Source organism: Pygoscelis adeliae, unplaced genomic scaffold, assembly GCF_000699105.1.
Source record: "Pygoscelis adeliae isolate BGI_AS28 unplaced genomic scaffold, ASM69910v1 Scaffold113, whole genome shotgun sequence".
Classification (NCBI taxonomy): Eukaryota; Metazoa; Chordata; class Aves; order Sphenisciformes; family Spheniscidae; genus Pygoscelis; species Pygoscelis adeliae.
In genome coordinates this window covers 6,421,744-6,448,483 of record NW_008825108.1, presented here as the reverse complement: position 1 = coordinate 6,448,483, position 26,740 = coordinate 6,421,744, and the positions used below count along the sequence as shown (strand labels likewise).

At 39.8% G+C, this 26,740-nt stretch overlaps 1 protein-coding gene across 1 annotated transcript in view; it reads right to left on the bottom strand.

Annotated features, from left to right (window-relative positions):
• Nucleotides 1–26,740, bottom strand: part of PTPRR (protein tyrosine phosphatase, receptor type, R) — a gene marked incomplete at its 5' end in the record, with an annotated part of 140,483 nt that overhangs the window by 69,095 nt on the left and 44,648 nt on the right. Inside the window, 2 exons of the mRNA XM_009327549.1 lie at nucleotides 5,207–5,362; nucleotides 8,702–8,815. Of these exons, the coding sequence (XP_009325824.1) occupies nucleotides 5,207–5,362; nucleotides 8,702–8,815 (270 nt within the window). The remainder of the gene's footprint in view (nucleotides 1–5,206; nucleotides 5,363–8,701; nucleotides 8,816–26,740) is intronic.

The window sequence follows — 26,740 nt, the reverse complement described above, 5'->3', positions numbered from 1 at the left end:
TTAATCTCTATGTCTGTCTAATGGTACGTGTGTTCGGGATACATTTTTCCCTGATTTGTCTTTCTAAAAATAAAGTTCAAAGAATATTACTGAATGTATGCCACAACTTTAACATGTCTCACACACCACTTTGAAACACGGAAGTAGCACCTTCACCTAACCAAGGAAATCTCTCCCCCGGATCTAACTGAGCGGTATGAAGGACAGCAGAATCATTGCTCAAGCTGCTCCCTAATGACAGGAGAGGCTGTGACCTACAGTAACTGAGTCATTTCACGCCCACAATAAGGAATTGCTTTCTGAAACGTCAGTGCTGCTCATTCAGAACTTTGTTCCTTGGTCTGAGAGAACTGATAAGAGGGACGGCAACTGCCACGCTCACTACAAATTGTTGACACCCAGGAAACATAAGCTCACAGGATGGCCACATGCTGTGGAAAAAGCAAAAGAGAGAGGACTTTTGTCCATGACGACGGGCAATGAGCCTCCCACACGGCGATGTGCTGTCTCTCAACTGACTGATGTTACTCCGCATTTCTCTCACTCTGTTGGGATCCCCTTCCTGCCTGAGAACCCACTAAGACTTTCAGATAGTTTTTGAGGAATGGGAATGTACCGCTGCCATCAGAGGGCAGGAAGAAACTCAAGCTGAGCTGCAAAAAGCCACAGCTGATAAAGGCCGGGGGAATACCAGAGCAGGTGAGCTGGCAGGGGAGTTCCAGTAGCTCAGTCACCATCAGGTCCCAGAGCAAACCTGGCTACAGGGAGGAAGGCTCATCATCATGTACATCATCAAAAGCATCATCCCCCAGTGTTTGACTCCATTCCCTAAGGAGTCTCCACAATCAGGTGAGTCATTCAGGCAGAATTAGCCAGGTTAATTTAAACAGTTTAAATTCAACATAATTCAAGGTAGGGAAGAATCAATGTATTCTAAACAATTCCATGCCATTGTTAACCTTACCGAAGAGTGCCTGCACAGGTACCTGCTTTGCTCTGAACTGGAACAAATGTGCTTAGAAAAACGATTTTTTATAAACTTTTTTTTTTTTAAAAAAGACATTAAAAATCTACTCTGGCCTTTCTGGTCTTATTATGGAAACCTAGTGGATTATTTCTACAAACAAATAAAACGAGCAGCCAGCTTTTGATAATAACAAGAGAGACATTGACCTGAAGTAGTCACTGTAAAATCTGTGACTGAAAGATCCTGCCAAGGTATCAGGAGCTGCCAGGAAAGGTAAGTCTTCACCGGAAAACAGGTGAATTTGCAAATTGGGTCCATTAACCCCAATTAGTTCCTTGGGCTGAAACACTAATGAAAGCACGGCAAGCTGTAGTTCTGAGCTCAGAGGAAAGCTTACAGGGAGCTGGGAATAGAACTTAAGATCAAAAAGGGTTCATTGAAGTTCACACTGAGTTACTTTGCTTTTTCTGCTATTTTAACTATGTTAGCTAAGGCAGCTTAGGGAAGTCTGCCAAGAAATCACTTCCAGCCCCAGTGAAAACGTGCAGGAGCATGGGTGACCTCTCAGACTCCCAGGGAACTGGATAATAGCCACTTAACATCTCCCATAACACAGCCTCCCCAAAGACTCTACCTTACACGTGTCTGTGATAAAGTGTTGTGATTTCATGTCAAAGCTGGCAGGCCTGCAGGGCTCCTGTCCCTGTTGCGGTGTTCTGCTTGCACCCATGCAGGTGTAGCGCTACATCTGCCCTGGGTGATCACAGGAGCATGTCCTTGTGCTCTGCTTTGTTCCCGGGCGCCTCTGTCAGTCTAGGCTGTTGTAATTTCTAAGCTATTGGTTTTGATCACTTGTCCTTACAATGACTTATGGTTTCTGTATGCTTTAAGTGCATGATTGGTTCCTTTGATTTCTTCCCTAAGAAGTTAATATCACACACTTCAAAGGCAACCAACAGAAGCCTTGTGCAAGGAGGCTGTAATGGTACATTTTGGGATTGCATAATTTTGGCATGAACTCTGGAAAATTCTCCTTTAGTACCGCATCTCCTAGTTGGCAGTTAGCTTATCTCTCAAAAGACAGTAACCCTTATTTTACCTACTGTAACTTCAGTTATTCTTGTCATTCAAAACCGTTTCAAGTTCTCTTCTACTCTACTAAGCTCTGAAATCCAATAGTATTTTCTATTTTCCCTAAGCACAATGTAAAGACATTAGGAAGTCAGGTTTCCCACACCATAACAACACGGACTGCCTGAGTCATTGAATTTAGTCCCACCAAGAAGCAACAGTTGGGTAATTTGTTCTGTGGAAGTCTGCTCCTGGCCCTGCTACACACCATGGAGCAGAACACAATCCTAAATCCCACTTCAGACACAAACTTCAGACATACATAATAAAAGAGCCAATGCTGCAACTACAATAGGCCATTGGAAGAGAAAGGACATATGGAAGGCATTGCCATTTCCCTGGATCCCTGAAAGGGCAACGACTCCACCAAATTAAATTTTCTCATTCCCACAGGTATACAATCCGTTCTACACCAGGCAGCAAAGGACTCCAGGGGTTCCTACAGCAAAGGCATATAGAGAATCTGGTCTTTCAGCTACTGCAGAATAAGAAACTAAGGTATGAATTTTGAGACAGGCAATTTAATTGAAAATATATCAATCAGTGATTAATGCATCAACAGATGTGAACTGGCAAATTATTACTGGAATGAACGGAAATGTAGTTCCAGTCGCCTACATCCACTGAGACTTTTGCTGTTTATGGTATCGCATGGGCTGAGACTTTAAGCAGAGAGCTTCAGTTTTCCAATTGGGTTTTCCTACATAATCTTGGTAAAGTTTCCTAGGACAGGGTAACCTCCCCCACCATTAACCCTCTACAACTGGGGGTCCAGTTTAAGCTAAGCCCTGTTAGAAAGAGTCAACCAAGCAATCTCAGGAGAGGTATCTTAGAGATGGGATGAACTGCCCGCTGGAGGTAATTCTGTCTCTCTGTTTACTGTAGAGAGAGCCGGCAGACTTTGACGCCTTAGGCAGCTAATACTGAAATAGGCAGCTAAAAAAGGAGATGAAGTCCAGCCTTAACACCTCCGTGTCAGCCACCCACCTAGAAAGATGAGGATAATGCTTCCTTTCTGCACAGACACACTGTGAGTGCACATACAATACTGGAAGAGTGGAAGAGTGTACAGTTTATTAGCTCATTAATTAATTAGGATTGATAGCTCAGGAATAAACACACAAAATGGGTAAAATAACGTGTCAAAGCTATGTCAAGCTTTGTATAACTATATCTTCCTTCAAAGGTTTGCCTGTTTTGATTTTCTTTGCTGTTTTGTTTGGCATGATTTGTTCTTAGAGCAAGTTGAGAGAAGAGTAAATAACTGGTTAGTAGTTGAGCAAATAAAGATTATATGTTGTTGTCTTTTAGCTGCTGTTTTCTATGAAGTCTTACACATGTCAACAATTTATCAAAATCCAAAAAGAATGCCTATTAGTGTAAAGCTGCATGATTTTTTCAGGATCTGGGCCTTAGCTGTATAATCTGCTAGCAACTGAAATATTAAAATAATCTCTTGTTTCTCCAACAGTATTAGAAGGAGTTAGAGTCTGCACAAGTTTCATTCTAATAATCCTTTTCTAAATGATTCTGTCTGGTTGTCTACGTTTTTTTTCCAGAGAGAAAATTCAAATATCTGAGCACTCCAGATTATTGAAATGTATGTAACATAGATGAGATCTTGAGTTCAGCGCTGTGTTTTTTTCCAGCATCTCTTCATAGCTTGATGCCATTTCTCCATTCATCTATTATTCATATATGTTCTTGTCCCATGTCTACGTGAAGTGTTATTTGTAACTGAAGTACTTGGAACAGATAATTGCATCTATCACAACCGTCAGTCTCATATGCTTCAGTAACAAAGGAAATTCTGACCTAAAGAAAGGTTAGCCCAGGTCGCTGATGGGCGATATAAAGACCTGATTTGACGTTTGGACAGCACTGCTTGGCTTTGTTTTGTATTAGAACAGCTAAAACATGAGAATCTGCTCATTTGCATAGTGGCAGGCTGCTGTAGTAGAGCATGTAAAATTGCATGAAACTGCCCTTGATCTTTTATTTCATTTTTTGTACCAAAGACATCCTCCAGATTCTTAAACAGAGTTAGAATACTTAACATGAGCAAAAGCATTTCTAATCAGTAGAAATACAGGTGAACATAACAGCCAGTACTAACTCAGCAATGGCTCAAACATAGGTTTGTATGTAAAAAAAACAGGAACTCTTTACCCATAGGTGGAAACACAGCTCATCAGAACCTCTCCTTTTTTTCCACTTTTTTGGACATAGACATCTCCTCTGTCAAAATGGGAGCTTTCATGGAAAATGCTGATTCTTGATAACATGTTTGAAGTTATTTGGACCTCACACTGAATTCTGAGGGTCTTTATACGTAGGTAAGGGCTTCTAAGACACTAAATAAAATGCAATGTAATGTGATCATGTCCATGAGCTCAGTGATTTCCTCTCCTACTTGTCTTTGCTTTTTTTCATTTGCTGTGCACAGCTCAAGTGGTCAGCCCAGAATTAGATGTCCATCTCACTGGTAATGTCTGTGACACTGTGGAGATGGCAGTGCAGTCTCTGCTTTGAAATAGATTTTTTTTTTCTTTTTTTTTTCCAAAAAATGGATGTAGTCATATAAATAACAGCTACAAGTTTTATTTTTGCCCTCTTTTTGGAGCACGTAAACAAAATAAATTTCTCACTTCTCCTCAGAATAGAAAGAAGTATGGGTACAACATACAAATTCAGTTTTTCAAAATCGTGTCAGACACAAGTTACACAGGTAGTAATGCTCACACCTGACATCTGCATTTCATTTATGTCTCTACGGAAATTGTTATACATGCCGACCCGCATTAATAGACCAAAAGTCTTTGGGCCCTCTTCCTTTAAGGCAATTGATCCATGCTTAGGATCTAAACTCTGATTTCAATGGTTGCCCAGCAGTGTGAGGAGGACCTGGATATTAATGCTTAAATAGCCTAATGAAGCACTATTAAAGTAATTTAACAGGGCTAGCTATATAATTGCCTTACAGTAGTAATGCCATCTTAGCTTATAGATTTCCTGCCTCATGCTTGAGAACCTCAGCATGAAAACAACCAGGGATGTAATAACTGCCAAATCTGTAACAAACTACATGTTAGAAAATTGATAACCAACCTCAGGGGAGACCTCTGTTATTCCAAACTGGGATAAACTCTGATGCAAAATGTTGATATTAAGGGAACGCAGCACTTCTTCAGATGGGAGCGCCTCAGAAATTCCTGGCTTTCTGTTCAGTGGGGACACAAACAGTTCCACACAGTTCTTCTTCCCCTAGGAAAATAAAAAAAATGCAGAATCATAGGGAGGGTCTGAGATTAGATGATCTCTGCTGTCTATAGATTGTAACTATAATTCCAATATCAAAAGCACGGAATATAAAGGCTGCAACCTGCTCTGTGAGGCGAGTATACCTATTCCCTGACACCTTAAATCCCATCTGACTGTGCAAGAAAATGTAAATACCATACGTGGGCACGTGGGATTCACTATTGACAAGGTATCCTCTTCTTGAGTCTAGTACCATTAAACAAGACAGGTCAATGTGACATGGTGAGGGGAGGAGCCATGGGATGGGGTCAAAGGCAAAGTGCCAGCAGGGATTTTAGCAGAAAGTTCATTTGATCTGAGCTGAAATGCAGACCTGTTTTAGAAGGTGGTCCTTAAACAGCAATGCTTAGTATAATGCTGTGCTATTTTGGCACTGCTTTCTAATCCTGTGTCAACACATTGCAGACACATACCACAATGGAGTATAAAGTCCTTTTAGTCAACTGCAGTACAACTCCTTAAAATGGTACAACAAAATGAAAGGACCAGAAAAATTTTGTTTACATTCAATGGGTAAGCTGAGAGTGCCTACTCTCCCCTCTATTAATTCCTGCCCTGGTGTCTTCAATGGAGTCCTGGTAGCCCAAGGGGAGCTGTATTAGAGATGTCAATAAGGGAGCAAAAGGAGAGACTGCCAGAGAGTTCCTCTGGTTGTGATAGACTAGAACAGCACCTGAGACCAGCACTCCAGACAGTGCTGATGTCCACACAGGGGGTGGGAACCCGGGTTCCCCAGGGCTATGGCCAACTCAGCTGAGGCTGTGATGTAGAGTCCAGACCTGGGGGGGTGCCACACACGCAAGGTAAGCATGGAGATACTACCTGCATTACTGCCTGCACAGGCAAGAACCTCACTGGTCTGGTTACTTGCTATTCATCATTATGGGATGGGAGAGATCAGTTCGAACCGGGAGAATCCTGATTTCTCCCTGCCTCCTTCCCCTCACCTTGAATGTGCATCATTATCTTTACTGAAGTGAAGAAAAAGACATCTTTTGCTACTCTTAAAATATCTAGTTTTGCATTCAGAAGTAGAGCTGCACAGAAAGGGACTCTTTCAAACAAGTTTACCTTAAATCCGCCCTCTGTGCTCTCACATCTGCTGCTGGTCCGTCTGCTTGGTAAGGTTGGTAAGGATATTGGCTACTGGTGGGACTGGGCATTTTTCGGTGGGACTATTCAGATCAGCAGTGTGATAAGGAGTGAAAACAGACCTACAGGTCTGGAGTTTCAGTTCAAGGCAGAGACTTTTGTCAAGCTGAAGAAGCTGATTTGAGGCTACTCGGTCTCTGATGTGGGTAGGTGGCTGGTTCTGGGTGTAGGTGGCAGGCACAAGGCAAGGCTTGGTGGGGATGCAGTATTCCCAGTGTTTTGTGCCTCCTCTGTTTAGGAGTTCCTTTGCCCATTAAAAGGCCTTTATGGGAGGAGGGCTTACTGGAAAGGTTAAGGAGACACTGGAAATGCCCAGTTAATATTTCCTGGCATGCTATGTGTTGTTATATGTAAGAGGCTAGCAGGCCCTCTGCTCTCCCTGTGCCCAACTGCATCCTGGCTGCTAGGCTCCTGATCACTTCTGAGAGCTGCTCACCTGGGAGGGAGTCAGCTTACCTCACTTCTGTCATCTAAACTGCCTGCAAAGTCGGTGGAGAGAGACTGGCATCTCCAGAGAATTATTTAATCCATCCTAAAATAATCAGGATCTCCATGCCTCTCCTCCTCCAGCTACCCTTCTCTATATTGCTTTTACAGGGAACCTAGATGAGTAGCTTAGACTAGGCTGAAGTGAGGTGAGATGAATTTTGATGTGCCCTGCTTGCTTGCCAGCACTCTGCATGAGAGCAACTGTCTCGTGTTAGAAGGATGGGAAGTGGGAATAATGTCTCCTAAGATGTATTTTTCTTCCTTGTGAATTTTGACTTTGTGTGTGATTTTCAGAGCAAATAGGGTAAAATTTTGTGTTCTTTCTTGTATCATTAAAAGATTAATTCAAAGCAGACTGTTACAGATGTTGAGAAGACTAATTAATTAATAGTACTTACTGTATTCCGAGCTATATGCAGGTGCAAAATGACATTACCTCTTCCCTTAGATCACAAATGAGAGGAGAAAGGGAAAGGCTATGGAGCCAGCAGGAAAATAAACAGCATATTTCTTCTGCTTAGTTACGTAATTTCCACAGAGCATAGTGAGGAAGCTACTAAGTGACTTAGTATGTTGATATACACATCACAAACTCTGGAACATTTCTTATTTAATTGTGCTTTTCTCTGAATATGTCTTTCAACCTTTCATTCTCGTTAATGCAGGGGACAAAGGAGATTTAGCATCACTTGTCAGGAATGAGTGACATCCCTGGCGAACATGAAAAGGGCTGCATTGCATTCCTATTGATCTTTTCCGCTGTACTTCTTCTCTGATCCTTTCTCACAGAGACATTATTTGAAGGAGTTTTATAATCCTTTTTGATGTATACAATTCTATCAAGCTATCAAGGCAGGAAATACTTTATGCTGAACCTGCCAGTTTTCTTCCTAATATTCAACCTGCATGTAGAATAAAATAACTCTTCTTTTCTCTGCAATGTGACTTGGATGCTAGCAATACACACAGAATGTCATGGGTTTTTTTGTTTCATGGCAAAACTATCATAAAAGGACCACAGTGTTAAGAAAGTAGGCTCTTAACCATACACAGAAAAGCATACAAAGAAAATTGCTTTTAAAAAGTCACTGTTGCTAGAAGCAAATTTGTCATCTTTTGCAAATATGATACCATGGTCTACAAGATAATTTCTGAGCATAGATTGTTATAGCTGAATAGCAAAACATGAGTATTAATATTGTGAGAAGACATTTAATTTACTAATGGAAAGTCTGAGGTTAAATTGTAAAGATGCTTTCGAAAGGCAGAATCATATTTTTTGAGCAATATTCAACCTTTGAGAAACAAAACATGAATAAGTGTCTCTTAATGAATGTGATATAGAACTGCATTATTGGAATGAAAAATAAGGGATAAGCAATCTGCTTATGAATAGGACACAAAAGAGATTTATCTGACAATTTTTCTCGAGACTGTAACTGAGAATAGTTTCCTTTCAAAAGAAAATTTAAATCATTTTGTAATGGAGATCTATTTTTCTGTAGTGCAGTTAAAAAAAATTGGAAAAAAGTACTTTTCTGTCCTATTTTATTGCACTTTTCCATAATGACAGGAAAATAAATTTAAGAGAATTCAAAATAACAAGGTACATTTTATTATACACAGCCCTTTGGTACTTACGACGAGTCTGTTGATATGAACTTGCTGAGGTAACAGTCCCAGTGCTGCTGCTACTCCTTGGCGAAATATCCGAAGCAATGTGATATTCAGCTTATTTACATCCATTTGCAGTGTCTGAAAAACAAAACCAGTTCAAATGAACTCCTTGCTCAACACATTCAGTTCTCAAGATGACTGATCTCTGGGACTCTTCGCTAATTGTTTTTTTCCCCAGAATGATAATCTGTGCAATCTAACTGCATTGTAATAAAGAACAAGTCCAAAGGAAAATTTAAGCATCTTAAATGCTGCTCATTAGCAAAGTACCACCTTTCCTCAACTACATTCAAAATAGGTTCCAGAGGTTTTTGGCTAAATTCCTTGGACAAGTCACAGTGTTCTGTGACTCAATGACTAAATTAAAAATGAAAGTCAAGCATTAAACATCAATTCACCTTTAAAGAATGAGATGTTGGATTTAAACAATGAAGATTTGCTTTGAATATTATCTTAGCATTTCTCATTGCAGGTGAAGAATGAGTCAGACATAGTGAAATTATACAATTTTAATTTTGATTAGCAGTTTCTGAAATCAAAAAAGAAACATTCTGGATACATTCCACATGCTTGAATTTCCTAAAACTTCCTCAGGTGAGTCAGAGAAGGCTATTAATTCTCAGCAGAGACCAGCCATAGCACTGAAGCATTTTCTTTCTCTGTGTCAGAATCATAGTGAAATTTAAATGTTTCCTCAAGTTCAAATCCTTCCTGTAAAGTCAGTGGAATTTTACCCAGGAAAAAATTTACGTTCAAATTTTCGGTTTCCAAGAAGGCCCAGATATGGGGTCTTCACGTGACGCCTGGTGGCCAATACTTCCATGTGGTACTTTGGGGTCCCTTCCTTCACTTCCATATCCCCTTTGCAGACAATACGTAGTGGAGAAGGGAGGGCAGAGGAGTATGTCAGATGGTCCCAGAAGGCTTCCAATGTTTCTGGCAACTTCTGACTTAAGAGGTTAGTAAGCTCTGACTGAGCCAGTTGACTTGAGCTGAAAAAGACTTTTTATTTTAAACTTTCTACTTGAAGCCATAGATCAGCTTGCTGCTCTGAGGATCCAAGCAAGTATTCTTCCTTCCTAACCAGCGCTGCATAAAGAGAATCAAATATCCATGGGTCAGACATCACATTGGGAATATGGTTATGGTCTAGAAAGAAAGGCAACCTTTTTCTCAAAAAAACCCCAGCATCGGACATTTTGACCATTGTTCTTTATTTATAAGTAAGTATTTGTAAGTTATGATGTAAAACCATAAAATATTTGCTCTCCTTTTCCACTGTCATTTTGATTTTTCCATCAGTACTGAGTGTTTTTCATTTTTTTCCACTTTTTCTCATTTTTTTACACTAATGGAATTGTCAGGTCTTGATGCATCAACAGAGATCTGCTCTTACCACACAGCTGAGCTTTAATTCAGCTGGAAGTATTATAGGATTCTTCAATTTAAATTACCATTTCTACCCTGGCATTTGCAAAATGCAAAGTCTTCTTCTCTTTGCTTCTTCTTGAATTAGACTTGAGTGGCTACAAAACTGCTCCAGCTCTGTCTTTGAAACAGAGAAATGTCTTGGGAGGGGAGACAGGGAGATCTAACAGATCCGAGCACCATTTATTCTGTTCCTCAGACTGGCTCGCTCTGGCCACAGCACACCAGAGCGATACAGCAGATGAGAATTGGTTTGGAGCTGTGAAGCCGTCCCTACACTGAAAGTTGTCAGCCTGGTCTGAGGGTAAAGGAGAAAGGGAGCTGTTGCTGAAATAGGAAGGCTGTCGTGAGGGTCCCTAGAGATCCATCAGGATGGTATAAAGAGCGCAAAGCTGCTTGTCTAAGTCAGTGACCCTGAGTTATGGGGATAATGCTAACTTGTTGTTACTGAGCAAAATTAGCAGGCATAAAATCAAAATACATTCACTTAAACATACTTGAGCCAGGAATCAGATCACATTAAATGTTAAAGAGTGTGTTAAGAGCTCACTGATAAAGACACAGAAATGAAACAGCCAGAAAAATATCCAGCTTCAGATGAAATAGAAGATCTTAAAGAACCTATAAGGCGGTAATAAATTCTTATAGATTTAGTGTGCTGGGATTGTGGTTCATCATATCCAGGGACAATAAAACGTGGTGAAACTCCATTATCTTCAGGAGAGTCACATTTCCTTCTACCAGGTCTGAATTTGGTCCACTGTGTCCTATAACAAATAGTCATAAAAGGCTGCACAGTGCATGTGTCTCTCTAACAGCTATATCTATATTGTCCTTGGTGGTTCTGGGGGAAGCCTTAAGACAACAGCACTCGCTCTGTCGGTCTGGCAACAAGCCTGCTTAGAAAGCTCACCTGGCCTTGCAGCTGGAGATTTCTGGACTCTTTTAGGAAACCTCCTAAGTGGGTGGGAATAAATTTGTCCTTAAGCCTCATCTCAGGGTGCTTCTTGAGCAACAAGAAAGATTTTTTGGTGACTATTCATCAAAAAAAAGCCCCAAGAAGTATCTGAGGAAGAAAAAGCTTACATTTTTTATAAGAACCTTGCCTTGCTGTCCATTGAAGGAATCTGCTTCTCAATTGCTGGTGTTAGTGTGAAGCTTGTTCCTTGGCAATTATAGTAAAAATTAAGTAAGAGTAACACAGGTCACCTTTTCCTACATCAGGCAGCACAAGAGAGTGAATTTGCCTCTTCCTATCAAGAGGAAAGTTAGCAGTCTAGAATCTGCCACTATGAGAATGGGACTTCTAACTCGGTCAGTGAAAGATAATGTATAGAAATGCTCGATGGGACCCCAGAAGCACCTGCTTTAGCGTGAGAAGCACATCACAAACATGCTCTGTGCTCTCTATTACCCCCTTGTTTATAATGGATTCATAAATCATAAAGCAGGAGTGGACCAGACTAGAGACACACCAAGTTCAGTATCCTGTGGCCAACTCTGGATGCTTCTGGAAAACGATAGGAACAGGGCAAGATTATATTCTTTTCCCAAGTTCCTTCTGACATGATCCAGGCTAATTTATGCCTACTCAGCACTAAAAGGCAATTGGTCTCCTCAATTACATTAATGTTATCATACAATAACCCATACTGACACTGTCAAGATCTGGGATGAAGGCAACACTTGGGGGCATTATATTCTCAACTCTGGCATGTGCCCTACTGAAGGTGACTGAAATTTAAGTCTGATCTGAGGGTCTGGTACAAAACTGCCTTTCTGCAAATTCCTAACTATGATAATTTTTGTTGAGAAAAGTTAGTGAGAGAAAGAAAAAACAAAAGAAAAAGAAAGAAGGAAGATAGAGGAGAGAAAGAAAAAATAAAGTCCTAACTATTCCTATCAGTAGAAAATTTCTAAAACATTATTAAAATTTTAATATTTTAATGTTAGTGTGCCATTCTGATGGCATGCCTAGATACTGTGTTGACTATAGTCCATAAAGGTAAGAGATTAGGATAGAAAACTGATAATGGATGAACTACAAATGCAACAATACCTATACATTAGACAAAAAATATAAACTGTCATTAAGAGAATCACTCCTAGAACGGAAACCTGATCAGCCATTTACAGGTTATAATTACACAGACGAAATCATTAGGTATTCTAATACCACCTGCAATAAAATGTGAAATTAACCCCTGTAAAGTAAATCCACAGAAATAAATAAAACAAAGCGTTAGCATAGACACACAAATTATCTCTTACCATGTTCCTCTAGTTGCTCCTTTTGCTTTGGAAAAGAACGGGCTGAAGCATCCCAGTTAGACAGCACTAATCATTTACCCTTTGCTCATCTGCAGTGTTTATCACGGATTGCAACCTACTCCCCAAGGAGTTTACAATTTTGAATCCGCTACCGCTGTTGGCAATAGTGACTTGTTGAGCCTAGAGGCGAACACCCTGGAGGACTCATTTCCCTGAGCAATTACCGACCTGGATATTGCAACTGTAGCGACGGTTTCTAGGTTTATCTGATCCAAGCAAAACAGGTAGTTTGAAGGGAAGGAGTTTTCTGCTTGTAGTGGAAAACTTGGGAAGACAGAGTTCCAGAAAAGGAAACTCAGCACAGAAAAACACCAAAGACCATTCACAACTGAGATCCCACAGGGGCTTTTTGATAAACATTTTCATGTTAAAGAAAAAAAAAACCCACCATGAAAGGGATGAATATATAACATAGTTTCTGAAATAATACGTTTAGGATATTACAATAAATTATAATTTGCCAAGTCAAGTTCTGCTTCTCAAGAAAAATTCAGAGATGCCTCCCTTTGTTATCTTTTCCTTATCATCAGTGATATCCTTTCTGCAACGAGCTTCAAATATATCATTCCTTTTCTATACATTGGTCAATCCCCTCTAAACTCCTCCTGACCCTACCACCACAGGTGTTTTCTCAAACCTCCAGCTAACGTGAATATACAGGAAGAAAAATAATCAAGGATGAAGAATGTTAAAGGTTAAAGTATAAGTCTTCACAATACTTTTATGAACAAAGATTAAAAGTAAATCAGCAAATTATACATACTAGGAATTTTACATACTTAAGGGCCATTGGGTAGTAAGTTCTATTTTGTGCTAAACCCAAAGAAAGGCAACTCTGAAAATGAAAATAAAAATAATCACCCCTATTTACTTAGGCCAAACAAAAGAGGAAGCTCAGAAAAGAGTTGTCTTACCTGCCTGTGCTCCACTTAATTATTTATGTTTTAAGAAAGTCACCAAAAATGCTATAAAATGTTTTTTGCGCTAAAGCCTGACTGTGGCCGGGCTGTGGGTCCCTCCACCTGAGCACCCTGCTCTGCTGCCTGCACAGTGACAGTGTCTACAGTTAATTAGTGTCACTGTGTTTCATCTTGCCACCCTCATCAGACAGCCTCAGCTGTGCAACCAAAAAAGGATGTATTTATCAGGAGTGAAGGTGAAAGTGTTGGAGCTGTATTTGTACAGCTTGGGTACAGGACTACAAAAAATCTGGCAACAAATTGTGAAAATACCTGCCTTTTCTCTTTTCTTCCCCTAAAACACATTAGATTTGCCTCCCTGTTGCTGTTCAATGACTTGAGATAGCAGCTGCACTGGACGTCAGGTTAGCCCCTTTGGCAGGCTCAGGTGGCCTTATACACATCCACAGAAGGTCTTGGCTTCTATAATATTCTGTGTGTCATGGCTCACAGCAGGTCTAGCATCTCATGTAGTCCATGAATTGCATGGGAGCCAGCGTGTCCTCAGCTTCTGATGCAGGTCAGCATTATGCAACTAGAACAAAGCATTTTGCCAAGGGGAGCCTCCGAAGGCACTTTGCCGTAAACCAAACCGGTGTTCGAGGTGGCATTCCCTCCTCTCCCATTTACGACTCCATCTACAATGCTATTTTCTTCAAGAGGAGAAACCTGCCCTTCTATGAAGTCCGCATTAAACTTAGAATTATGTCTGTAAACTAAGATAAAATTCTCCTGAGTATAAAATCAATTATCCTTGGTGATTAATTAAAGGAGTTTCATGTTTCTGTGTATTAGCAGTTGCCTGCAGTGACCTACTCAAACTTTCATACATAATATATTTCTGCTAAAACACAATGTGACTAGAAATATAAATCTTGGGACATTTAAATACTTCTAAGGTCAGAGAGCGATTACTGAAAAACTGTGAGGGGGAATCTTGGCTATTCTATAGAAGTATAGTGAGAATCACCTGAAATAGTAGAACAATTACAGGCATATGTTTGAATTTACAAGAACCAGTGAAAAGCATTGACAAATGCTCTGGACCTGGAACATGCTTCTGTTTAAGTGTCACCCATTTTCTAATGAGGCACCGCGGCTGCAGAATACGCAAATCTGCCAAACAGTTCCAAATTTCACGTGTAGCCTGTGAAAATTTAAGTGTGCTTGTCCAAAGAGTATTTGGGTGATGAGAAAAAAACCTCTAAATTGGTTCCGTATAAACATTAAGAAAAAGTGATTAGGAATGGGATACTTTGATTGCTTCAGTCCTGATTAGTCCAGGGAATTTTTATATATTTGGATGCCGCTTTTCAAGACCTGACACTGTACAACTTCACTTACATTTTTGCTAGAGAACCCCCCCCCCTCCATCTTTTATGGAAAATCTTTGTTTAAAGTAAGCATAATATTTCCTGGATTTATGCATTTCTCATATAGCATTAAAGAACAATTTTGGCTCTTGATCAATTTTTCATGAAAGCATATACATTTAAATATTTACGCATGTTATGAGCTCTCTGAAAGAAATCAAAGACAGAAGTAACACTAATGGGAAATGTAGGGTTAATCTAATTAGTTAAGGCCGCTGTATGGTCTCTCCCCATACTGATTTTCAAGTGAATGTTCATTAAAATATGAGAAAATCAAAATTTATAAAAGGAAGCAGTCTTTCACACACTGCAATTAATCCACAGACCTTTTTACCACAGGAAGTTGCTGAGGCCAAAAACTGAACAAGAGGCAGAAAAAGGGCTGGATGCTTATCTAAGGATGTTGAAAGTCACTAACGTTCCTGAAAACTGTACAGAAGAGGTACAAGTTTCATACAAGTCCTGTTTGCACGTGTAGGTACCAACTAAGGATATTCCTAGAGACTGCTGCATCGCAGAGGACAAAGATGCCGCACCAGGTGTTGAGGTGAGGCCAGGGCACTCCGCTGGCATCCACAGTTCAGACTGGCAAAGCTACTCTGAGGTGGGTGGGTGATATGACTAAACAGGTTTGTCTCAGTTATGTGACAGATTTACACTTCTTGCAGGGAGAAGAACTAATTTCTCAAATGAGATCAGCTGATTTGGGGCTGATTTGACCACTTCTGTAGGAAGCACCAACACAAGAGTGAGAAACGCTCCATCTGTGATGTCTGGCTTTTGCCCAAGATTCCCTCGCTGAGCTTTTACATGCACTTGGGCAGTGAGTCAGTCAGCTATAGAAAGACTCCATGACCTTCATGGATGATTAAAGTGCATGAGAATGCATTCAGCCTATTAAGGATATGGTTTGTTAATGCCTCTCTTCAAAAGGTACACTTTGATTTCTCTCAGTCCTATGTTTTGCATTAATCTCTGGGCTTGCAGTCTCCTGGCAAAGATAAAGGGTCAGCTCTTTCAGTGTCATTTGATACCATTGTGTCACAAGGTAATGTGAATTTACTGGTCAGATCTAATGAGAAGACACAGAATAGTCTTCTGTCTTTCTTCCGAAAGAAATCTCATAAGGTAAGTTATTTCATTCTCCTGCCTTCTGAGTCATGTAGGTCATTCCTGTACCACAGTGTGATGTATTTACTGGGGTGACAAACTGAGAGTGTGGGTTAGACTGTCCTCTCCATGCTCACTGTGCTTGTTTCTCCTTTTCCTTTACCTCTTTCCTATGGTACCATTAATGCATTAATTATGCATTATATATTTGGAAGTCAGAAAGTATGTACAGCTTCCAGACAACTAGTGTACTATAGATTGTGTGAGACTACCATCCCACAGCCCCACCTCAGTAAGGGAATAACCTTATCCGGAGCCCAGTAAAGTTAGTAGGACATTTTCTGAGAGGGGGTTCCAGAATCCCATATCCTAAATGCCCATGGGATGCATGCTTGTCATTGCTGAAGGGGTGTAAGAGAGCGGAAAGAAAAGTTATCTGTTGTCCATGGGACACAAGTTTGACACAGCCTTGTCATTAAACAATACCAGTCCCAGAAGGTCTCTGTACTGTGGGAGCCCTTTGGAAGGGGGAAAGAGAGGGGCAGGAGGCTGTAGTAGTTCTGTTGGACTTCATGTGGACTTTCTAGAGCTTCTTTGGGACAGAGGGAACTTTCTGTTTCACCACCTGATGGAATGTTAAGGACCTAGTGATAGAAGGAGACAGTTTTCTCCTGCGTGTGGAATTACATTATTCCTTTTTAAAAAATCGATCACGACGATACTACATCTATTTTAAAGAGTCCTAAGCTGGGAGCATTTGCAATTACTGCAAATCAATTACTAGTAGGGATGGGAGGCCAAAATTTTGCTGCACCTCTAGCCTTAGCAAGTCTGCCTCTGTTAATCTGCCTCAGTTCTTTGTCTATAAAATAGGGACAATAGTATCTGACTGTTTCACAGGAGCCCTGTGAAACTGAGGATTTTATATACCGTAGTAAGAAGATGGGGAGGGCTATGTAGGATAGAACTTTTCAACTTCTTTCACGAGTAATGTTGCCCCCAAAAGTCAATTCCCGTATTTTTTTTAATTTGGTGTTGCATTTCTTCAGGGACTGGCATTTACTTCATCACAAATTATTTCAGGCTTCTTAAAATAACAGCTGAAGTTAATCTCAAAGCTCTGATAGTTTTCTAGGCTTTTTCTTTCCTTCATCCACCTCTCCCTGCCCTCTCCCTTATGGTCGACAGTTGAAAAGGACGAGATGATGGAAAAGCACAAGAGACAACACAGAGAGGTGGAAACACAAGGAGAGCTGGAAGAGCTGAACACTATTTCAACTTTTTTGTTCTTTGAGAGGCATGTTTAATGAGGTCCATAAAACTGTCCTATCTGTCCTTATTCAATATTAGTAAAAAAATTATTCCTTCCATTACAAAAGAAATGCATGGTGCTATTATGTCCGGCACAACTTTTATGCACAGCATGATTGTACCAGTCACGTCCTATTTCATCATCCCAAAGCCAGCTGTCATGCTCAGAGCAAACAGACCCTTTTGAGCCTGTTCAGCACAGCGCTTTATAATACGTTTGTTTTTTCTGTCCAATTATTAAATCTCTAGGTAGAGCCAGCATAAATCTCGAAATGCCAGAGAACAAGTATTGTTTCTCCTTGCTCCTTTTGTAAAACCCTCATTTCAGCTAGTTTTATGTTTCAAACAGTTTTTAGTTACTAAAGTTTAAATTCCTATTACGACTTTGTAAAATGGTCCTCAATACATCAAAATGCCTTCCAGAAAAATGACAGACATAAAAAACCACCCCAAAATCATCCTTTCCTTTTTATCTTCAGAATTTTAAATTTAGTTTGTAGCAGACATATAAATAAGTATGTAACCTTACAGACTAATGAAGAACAAAACTGGAAACCTAAGACAATACAGCAACTTCCACATCTTTCAGGAACTGATGTGGCCAAAAGACTCCCACTGACTTACTCTCCCTAGTAACCTCTCTCTTTGCTTTGAAAATCAAAGTAAGATTTCAGTACTGCTGATGTCCTAGCTTTCACATGCATTTATTTTCAGAGGCAATTTTTATTGGTAGTTTCAGATGAGCAAAATCTGCCTGAACATGCACAATGGGAATGCTGTAGAAAGAGGCAAACGCTTTCCCTTTTTTCACATAATCATAGTTCTCTGTGGTTCCTGGGCATATGAAGAAGAAGAGTTTAAATACATCTGGAAAAAAAAAAAAGAAGTTTTAAAATACATTTGTCTCAACCAGAATCGAGATATTTACACAAAAAACTGTTGTGCGATTCCTAATTGCAGCCTGTGTCCCAGGACAGTCTGGATTATTTGTCCACCACAGCCAAGACTTTCAAAGTAAGAAACGATTCTTACACCTCAGCTCTTGAGAGATCAGGATCCTGTTTTCAGGAAACAAATGTCCAACAACAAGGGCTCTTTAGTGTGACACAATTCACCAGTATGTTTTGGGTCTTTATCTGCTTTCAGCCTTTTGGCCTACTGGATTTCATTTATAGCTATTATCATCACCATAATCAGACATTATTGGAATAAAACTTGTATCACTGACTTCCCCCTACCTAATTTAGCACTCCAAATCCATATAAACCAAGTGCAGACAATACAAGACACCTTTGTAATTTATGCCTTACATGCCTCTAACTATTATGAACTTGAAACAAAGCTGAGCAAAATCAAGAAAAACCCTTGGGGAGCTGCATTTTTTCTTAGACAAAACTTGCATTACTTTGGGTTTTATCTTGTCATGGATTCATGTGACTAGATATGTGCCTTTGTCTCAAAGTTTTATCAAAACCATTAATGACTGTGTGTGAATCCTATAAGCTCAGAAACTGGAAAGCAGGTGAAAAGACAATCTCATGATTTTGGCAACTGTCTCTGGATCTTTGACCTCCTGAAGCTGCTAATACCGACTGTATTTCGGAGGCTATGAGGTACAAATTCCCCTTCTCCTGAGCAGCTGGGCAGATGAAGGATTTTCCTCTTCTGTCTAGTACTGAACAGAGAAGGCACAGCTTAAGGGCAAACAGTAACACCAAATCTCACCAAAGATTTAAGGAGTGTTTTACCTCAATGATTCCTGTTAATGCTAATAATGATATTGTATTTTTGACCAGCGGCTCAAGATTTGGGTTTCTGTCTTTGGAAATGTGACACATATACTGTGTCCCAAATGTCCTAATATAGGACAAGTTTTCTGATTCAACCATTAGAGAATAAGCTTTAGAAAATGGCTTTCAGTCTAATTTGGGGGACTTTTCTTTAGAGATGACTCCACTTGTGAGGTCAAAGATGAAGAAGCTGTGCTGCCTTGTAATGTGGGATACTACTGCTCTAAAATGACTGGGAGGCAAAGCCCAATTCACGGATCTTCAATTTCTCTCTTCTACATTCAGGATCAGAAGAGCATTCTGTGTTCATATTTTTTTCAACAGGCAACACAGCTGTCAAAGCCAACCTCAGATGTTTAGAATGAGAAAAAAAGCATTTTTTTTTCCCTTTTATACTCAGAATTGATCACCCTTAAAAGAGAATATTAAAAACTGTTTGCATGCTGTTCTCTCATTGTCACACATACACAAAAGTGAAATAATTCATAATCCTTTCAGTGAGAAATAGCAATTGCAAATTTGGTGGGTGAGGTTTCCTTTTTCCTTTTTTTTTCCTTTCTTATTTTTTAACAATGTTCTTTAAACATACAAGAAGTAATCTTCCAGATTTCCCCAAGTGACCACAAATAGTGCCATTTGTGTTTGGGAGGTACTGCTCCTTTGTACGAATGCAGCGAGTGCACCTTTATGCGTGCTTCCTGCCTCTTTCCTGCACTCTGGAAACCCGGGAGATTCCCGGTGGTTCTGTGGCTGCTGCTCTGTGCGAGCAGGAAGAGACGCCTGGGAAGAAATACTCAACTTCTCAGAAACCGAGCGTATTGCTCCGATACAGAGCGGTATCTGAGTTATACCTGTCATATCAAAACACAACTCCTGCAAATGATGTCAAGAGGGCTCGCAGACTTCATAAAAAAACCCAGGACATCTACCTTATTCCCCAGAAAAGAGACAAAGCGACAGCATCTATGTCTGTTAATAAAAGGCTGTATGCCTTCTATCTCAGTTGGTATACAGCTAAAACTTAGGGCCTAAATTTATCAGTGAAGGTGTGTCTACTTAAACAAGCTCAGAAGTCAAGTGTAAAAGCAAAACAAAACAAAAAGCTACAAAGCCTCAGGAAAAGCGGAGGAACATGATTTAAATTTGTATATTTATATGTTACACTTTTTTTGACAGTATCATGCAGAGAAAGACAGGAATTTCATTGGAGACTGTAGCTATTGTCTATTCTTTATACACAATGTCTAATGGTAGCAACTGATTTTTAGCTTATTTTGAGAAAATACCTCAGTGATCTATCACGTACAAGGTCTTGTTCCATTTCACCATGATAAGACACAAATCCATTTTGCAAAGGGTCCTGGGAAGAAAATCCACTGCTGTTATCCCACTGAAATTCGTATGACTACTTGGGAGATGCAGGCTGCCCCCGGGGCAACTCTGTACCCAGCTAAACACAGACGTGCCAGGCCTGCGCAACTACTGGTCAGCCCGCAGGAGCAAACTCAATGGATCCCATCAGTGCTGGACTAAACATGCACTATACTCTCTAAGACACGGGTGTGAATTTACTGGGGAGGTTGGAAGAGCTTTATTTCCCGTACTACCCTCGCTTTCCACTTCCTTGCTGCATTTTCCCTTCTCTTTACACAGTGCTGGCAAAACATATATTTTGGACTGCTCTCAGGTACTCAACTCCTCCAAAGACAGAGAAGCCACAGTGTTGTGCAGCAGTCTGAATGTATATATGATATCCAACCACCCCCTCTCTTGTCAGCCCTGCACAGCAGAGCCCCTACCATACAACTGAACATGAGGGTGTAGTCCCACTACATGACCCAACAGGATGGCATGACACAGCACCAGAGGTGCACAGCAAAAGGCTCAGCCCCATTTCTACCATAACATTGCTATCATGGCTTTGCATACAGCAGCAGCAAGTTCAGCTTCAGCAGAACAAGCTGGATTAGCTGTAAAAGAGCAATACAATTGCTCTATATATGCGCTCACAGGATTTCTGGACATCCAGAAACCATCATTACCACTTGACCAAGGCAGCAGGGTAGCGTGTTACCTCAGTGAAAATGTGGTAGGTTACTGCTAACGTGGTAGTTGATTGCCAAGGTCATTAGGGTTGGCAGGGCTCATCCTCAGTCTGTCAACTAATCCCTCCTCTGCCTTTTTTCTGAGTTAGAACTAAAGCCAACAAACTTGCTTTATCAGCTTCATCATTAGATTTTATCTATGGTAGTGGAGGAACGCTCATTTCACGAGCTGAAGCAAAGCTGAACAAAAATAATGGACGATAAAATGGAACAACCCCACGCTGGGATGAACAAAGAAACGTAAGATTAACTAAACGGCTTTTACAGCATCTCATTTCTGTGATCTTTTTTCCCATTAAACATACCATTCCCAGAAAACCTTCCAGAAATTGCATAATTAAATGACTGCAGGAAAGGGAGGAAAATAACATTTAAAAAAATAATCAAAATTACCATTTTCTAAAGAAATCTGAGTGTTTCAAGCAAAGGAAACAGCAACAGGAAGGTAAACATTCTTAAATATTCTCTGTCGTTGTAACAAAAAGGTTTTCAAAATGTGATTTTTTTTCAGTTGTCATTTTTCCACAAATTGGTACTGCAAGAAATGAGAGAAATAAAATCAGTGAAGCTGAATGTCGTAACTGAGACCCCTTTGCCCTCAATTCTTTATCTACCTCTTGTCACAGGGCACAAGGATATATGAGGTAGAATTCTTTGTTCAACTCCATAAACATATGCTTCATATTAGCCACGTTAGACAAAACCAACTTAGTAAAATTCATCTGCGTCTACACACAAGCCATTTTATCCTCTCACCAACACAGCCTACCGTATGAAACAGACCTATGTCTGTCTCTCAATGACTTTCTGGTACCTCTTACTTTTCCAAGAGCTGATCAGCCTCTGCTGCCTGGGTCACATTCATGTGCACAACTTTAAGCATCTCATTTTCATCTGCCTTAATCAGGGATGTTTATAAGCCAGCTGAAAGGAAAGCAAACCCCATTCATTCACTGCCAGCTGTACCTGCAGGTACATATCCAGCCCTAGACCACCTGAGGTGCCCTGGGACAACACCGCAGGTGGGCAGCGGCTCTTCCTGTGTCCTACTAGAAAAGGAGTGAACAAAAAGGATGCTTTCATCGTCATTATAGATCTGTGCAAACAGGTACATAAAGTTATGTTATGCAAGTGAGGCAAAGAGCAGGATCTGCGTTCAACAAGAGCTCACTAGCCCCCTGGAAGACTGAAGCAGCTCCTGCCAAATTACTGGGTATGGATTTCCCAAGAGGTATTTTAGACGGCTGCAACATTGATCTAACCAACAGTATGCCTTTGTAATAGATGGTATTGTTATTATTTGTATTAACATCTTTCGGTCATCCATATGGTAATTTTATTTCTTCCCTTACTATTGCATACATCGTATTTCCTGGGTCAGGTCATTTTTGTCAGGCAGGTATAACATGGTCCAGGATGCTGTCTCCTCTGCTAAATGCACAATTGCTTGTATTCTTCCTAAACAATTTCAAACACACAGTGAGGGTTTATGTCATGCTGGGTGACAGGGAGAGGAAGGATGTAAGGAGAAAGAACACTCCAGTTATAAATAATAATTTGCATCTTACGTTTGTAGTTCTGTTCATGTGGGCACACCAAAGGATCTAACAATGGGGATTAAGAATATTCATTAGGTCTGAAGAAACAAAAGTGCATCACCGCAAAGTGCTTATCTTTCTTACAAACATGAAAAAGGTACATAATGTCAACGCTGTAAGTAAAAATGAAGATTTGGACACCCAACACAGAATTCTGGCCAACATCCCTCACCATCTCATTTCCAGGTTTGGGGGTTATTCTTTATACTTTATGTCAGAAAATATTAGTGTTCTAACCCTAACAAAGGTCCAAAATTTTAAGATTTACATAGATTTTAAAGTGCAGAAACAGAGGACTTCCCATATATCATTTACAAAGATCACTGAATGGGAGTTTTTACATACTTCATCCTGAGTTATTTTTATGTACTTCATCATGTATGTTCTTTTCTGTTTGAAGCCTGTATTATGTACCATTAAATATTCTTCTGTTTCATTAAGAACAATTTTTGCAGTTAATTGATATCATAATATATTACATAACTAATATGCAAAATACAAGACAAGCATTTAAATTATTTGCATAACCTGAATAAGATGGGAACTTTGTCATGTCAGCTGAATGGTGTCTTTTTTTACCTAGTATAATTTGAAAACATATTTATGACTCATCAGTCTTTTAAAGTTAGACTGTGATTAGAGATTCTAAGCTGTAATCTTGCAACTAACTGTGAAGTTCTTAAATTTCATTGTAATTCTGTATTCTGTCTCTTCTCTTCTGCCTTCTGCACTTACAGTTCGTATATAGATTAGACAGATCATAGAGCAGCTCACAAATGAGAAAATGCATTTGCAAAAATATTTTGCAAAATGCAATGAATAAATAATAATTTCTTTCCATTTTGTAGGTGTCTAAATAGCCTTAATCTTCTACTTGAACAACCATCCTGCAACTTATGTAAGTCAAAAATCCAAATCTTCATTCAGTGACTCAAACCTTCTTAATTTTAATATTTTTGAGATGATTTCGTAAAAGCAAGTAGAATATACACCTACATAAGAAAGCTGACAATTTTTGTCATTTAAAGATGCTTTTCACAAGACTTTTGTGGAAGAAAGAAGCTGCTAGTTGACAGTCTCTATATCCTTATGGAAGATGACTATTTAGATATATGAGACTTTTTAAGGCCATATTCTTAAGATATTTATGCCTACCTGTGTATTCAAACTTCAAGTACAATAGAACACATGTAGAGCTTTAATTATTAGTAGAGCATGTGGTTGTTTACATTCAACTGAAGAAGTATTACGTCTGGATGTAAAGAGAAGCAGCAGTGTCATTCTTGTTTCAGAGCTGAAATAATGGGAAGGTAGATGATGAGAGCTGGTACTAAGAAGCAATAATAAAGTGGCTTAGAAACTTGTAAAAGCAGAAAGAGAACCGGGAATTCAGATTTAATGTTATCAATCCAGTTTGTTTCCCCCGTGGGAATTCTACAGTCATTTTTTCTTCCAACATTCAAATATCATTAAATAAACTTGATTAAAGGGATAATTCCACACCATTAGTAATATTTGTACTTCCACAATGCCATTAATTTTGTCTTTCTGGATATAAGTTCCATCTCTATAAAAAGGTTGTAAATCAGGGTTTCCTAAAGAGCCGCATAATGTGACCTCAGGCTGGGGCTGCCTATCTATCCGCAGTGCAAAACTGGTTGCAGGCTGCTCTGAATTCTGAAAACAGTGACCGTGGCAGTGCTACCCCAGCCTAAGGCTCTTGTCTCACATATCCCACAGATCTGGAAAAGATAGTCTGCCCTTGACAGCTCCAAATTGTACATGGTTCTGCTGAGTATGGCCACAATTAAAAAGCCCCTTTAGGAGAGACAGAGAAATACTTTGTGAGCTACAAATATGCTCTGGCCCTCTAGGAACGCCTGCTGCACTGCTTTCAAATCCAGAGAGTGCTGACATCTAGACATTCCCCATTTATGAAAATCCAAAGTGCTTCCTCATGAAGAAAACTGCAAAGCTTGTGAAAAGACTAGAAATAGAATAATGGAAATTATGTTTCTGTGAAGAAGGCTGATTTTTATCCCTTTAGATAACCATGTACATACTGTAACAGGAAAAAAAAGGTCTACATGAACTGATGGCAATGGCTAAAGGAAGAAAACCTATCAATGGCTATCTAGGGCCAGTAGACTTAAGTCTACTTGAGCTTTTTTGTTTAAATATCAACAAGGACACACATTGAGATGGCAAAATTTTCATAATGGTAGAGAAAAGTAAGCAGGAACCAGCTCTAGCGATTTTTTGAGGGATAAGAAACTAAGGGGTGATAGTAATGTGATGTATATTGTATATATTCCATTCCAAAAGTAATCACATTGGATGCTGAAAGAGCAAGTAGAAAGGTAAACCTGTAAATATACTGGAACAGATGACCTCTTTCAGCAAGTTGCTCCTAGCTCTGTGCTAGTCAACATCCTTATTAGAGGTGTGTCGAGCCATACAAAGTCATACAGAAGCTTGAAGATAACACAGAAGTTTGAAGGTAACTCAGAATCAGGGAACATGGGATAAACAATAAGGTAGGTCAGACACACTGGGTGATTCAGGTGAAGTTCACCTGAACACCATGTACTTAATATGGCTAAACTCAAGACAATACAAATCTTGGAGAAGCATATGTAGTTCACTTGCAAAGAAAGATATTTTTAAAAGGAGTGACTCTGAAAGTGAGTCAAGGTTCATATCTGATAACCAAGTGAACAGAAACTCCCAGTAAAACATACAGGCCAAGATTATGTGAATACAATCCCTACTCAACCTCTGAACCGACTGGAAGCTGTATAGCCATGTCAGAGATGTGGTAAAATTCAGTTATTATATCTTGTATCTTGGTAATCAACAGAAAGAACTATATGCAGGCTGTCATTTTCTACCGCTTTTCAATTCATTAATGTCTCGCTCGTGCTTGTGATCAGGAACACGACCATGACCATGACCGCACACATTCACATGCACACAGCTTCTATGGGACATGATGATTTTGTAACTCTCCAGCTGCTTCCAGTTCTGTAAACACTTATTGCCTTTGTTTCTGCTAATGAGCTGAGACTTACCAGGTGACACAAAACACCTGAGGGGCAACAGACTGCAATTAACTCTTGGTTCCTGTTTCTATTATTTAATTAGCAACATCAATTTTGAACACTACACACACTGATCACAGAAAATACAGGCAATTACTGACAGTCATCAAACCCTATTTTCTAAATTACATGCCAACGATAAATGATTTTAAAGTACAAAAATAATGTAAGCAAAACCTTTTTTTATGCTGTGTCTCTGCTGGATAAGCTTAACAGTTCCTCACATTAAATGGTAATTCCTACTTCTGTCTAGGGTCAGCAGACAGATATAACAATATAATAAAAACAGTGGAAATCTCAGAATGTGTTTTTCTACAGAACAATGTAAAGATGCAGAGTGTGCATAGAGAAATGAACTAGAAGTGAGTTAGGCCTCGGGAGCACCATTTACTGGTTTTGATACTCTACATAGGTGTACACTGAAGAGGGTAAGGTGTTCAATGGCTACTCAGGGCTTTAATGTCCCTGTTTTACTTTGGATCTTGTTTCACCCGCCTGCAACTAATGGGTGCTTCACAGTCCCTGGTCCAGAGCTTTTAAGCATAGTCCATAAATGCATAACTGTGAATACTGAAGTGAGTATCTATGCCAGAAAAAGCTCTCCTTTCAATCGTATGGTCATGTAACATAGAAAGCCTAGGAGCTAGGCCTATGCCTACAGGACTATGCTTCCTTCTATGTCATCAAAATGAGGAAAACTGAGTTTTTCAGGTTAGCTCCTGCCCTTACACCTTACAGAGGTTAGACACTGTAAATCAGCAAGTGCTCCAGGTTTCTGTTGAACCTGAAGTAAGCCAGAGCTGGGGGAGAAGGCAGATGCCTTTGGCAGTGGCAGAGATTTGACTCAGGCAATAGCTCTAGGCTTCTGCTGAACTGGAAAGACTATGGCGGTGAATG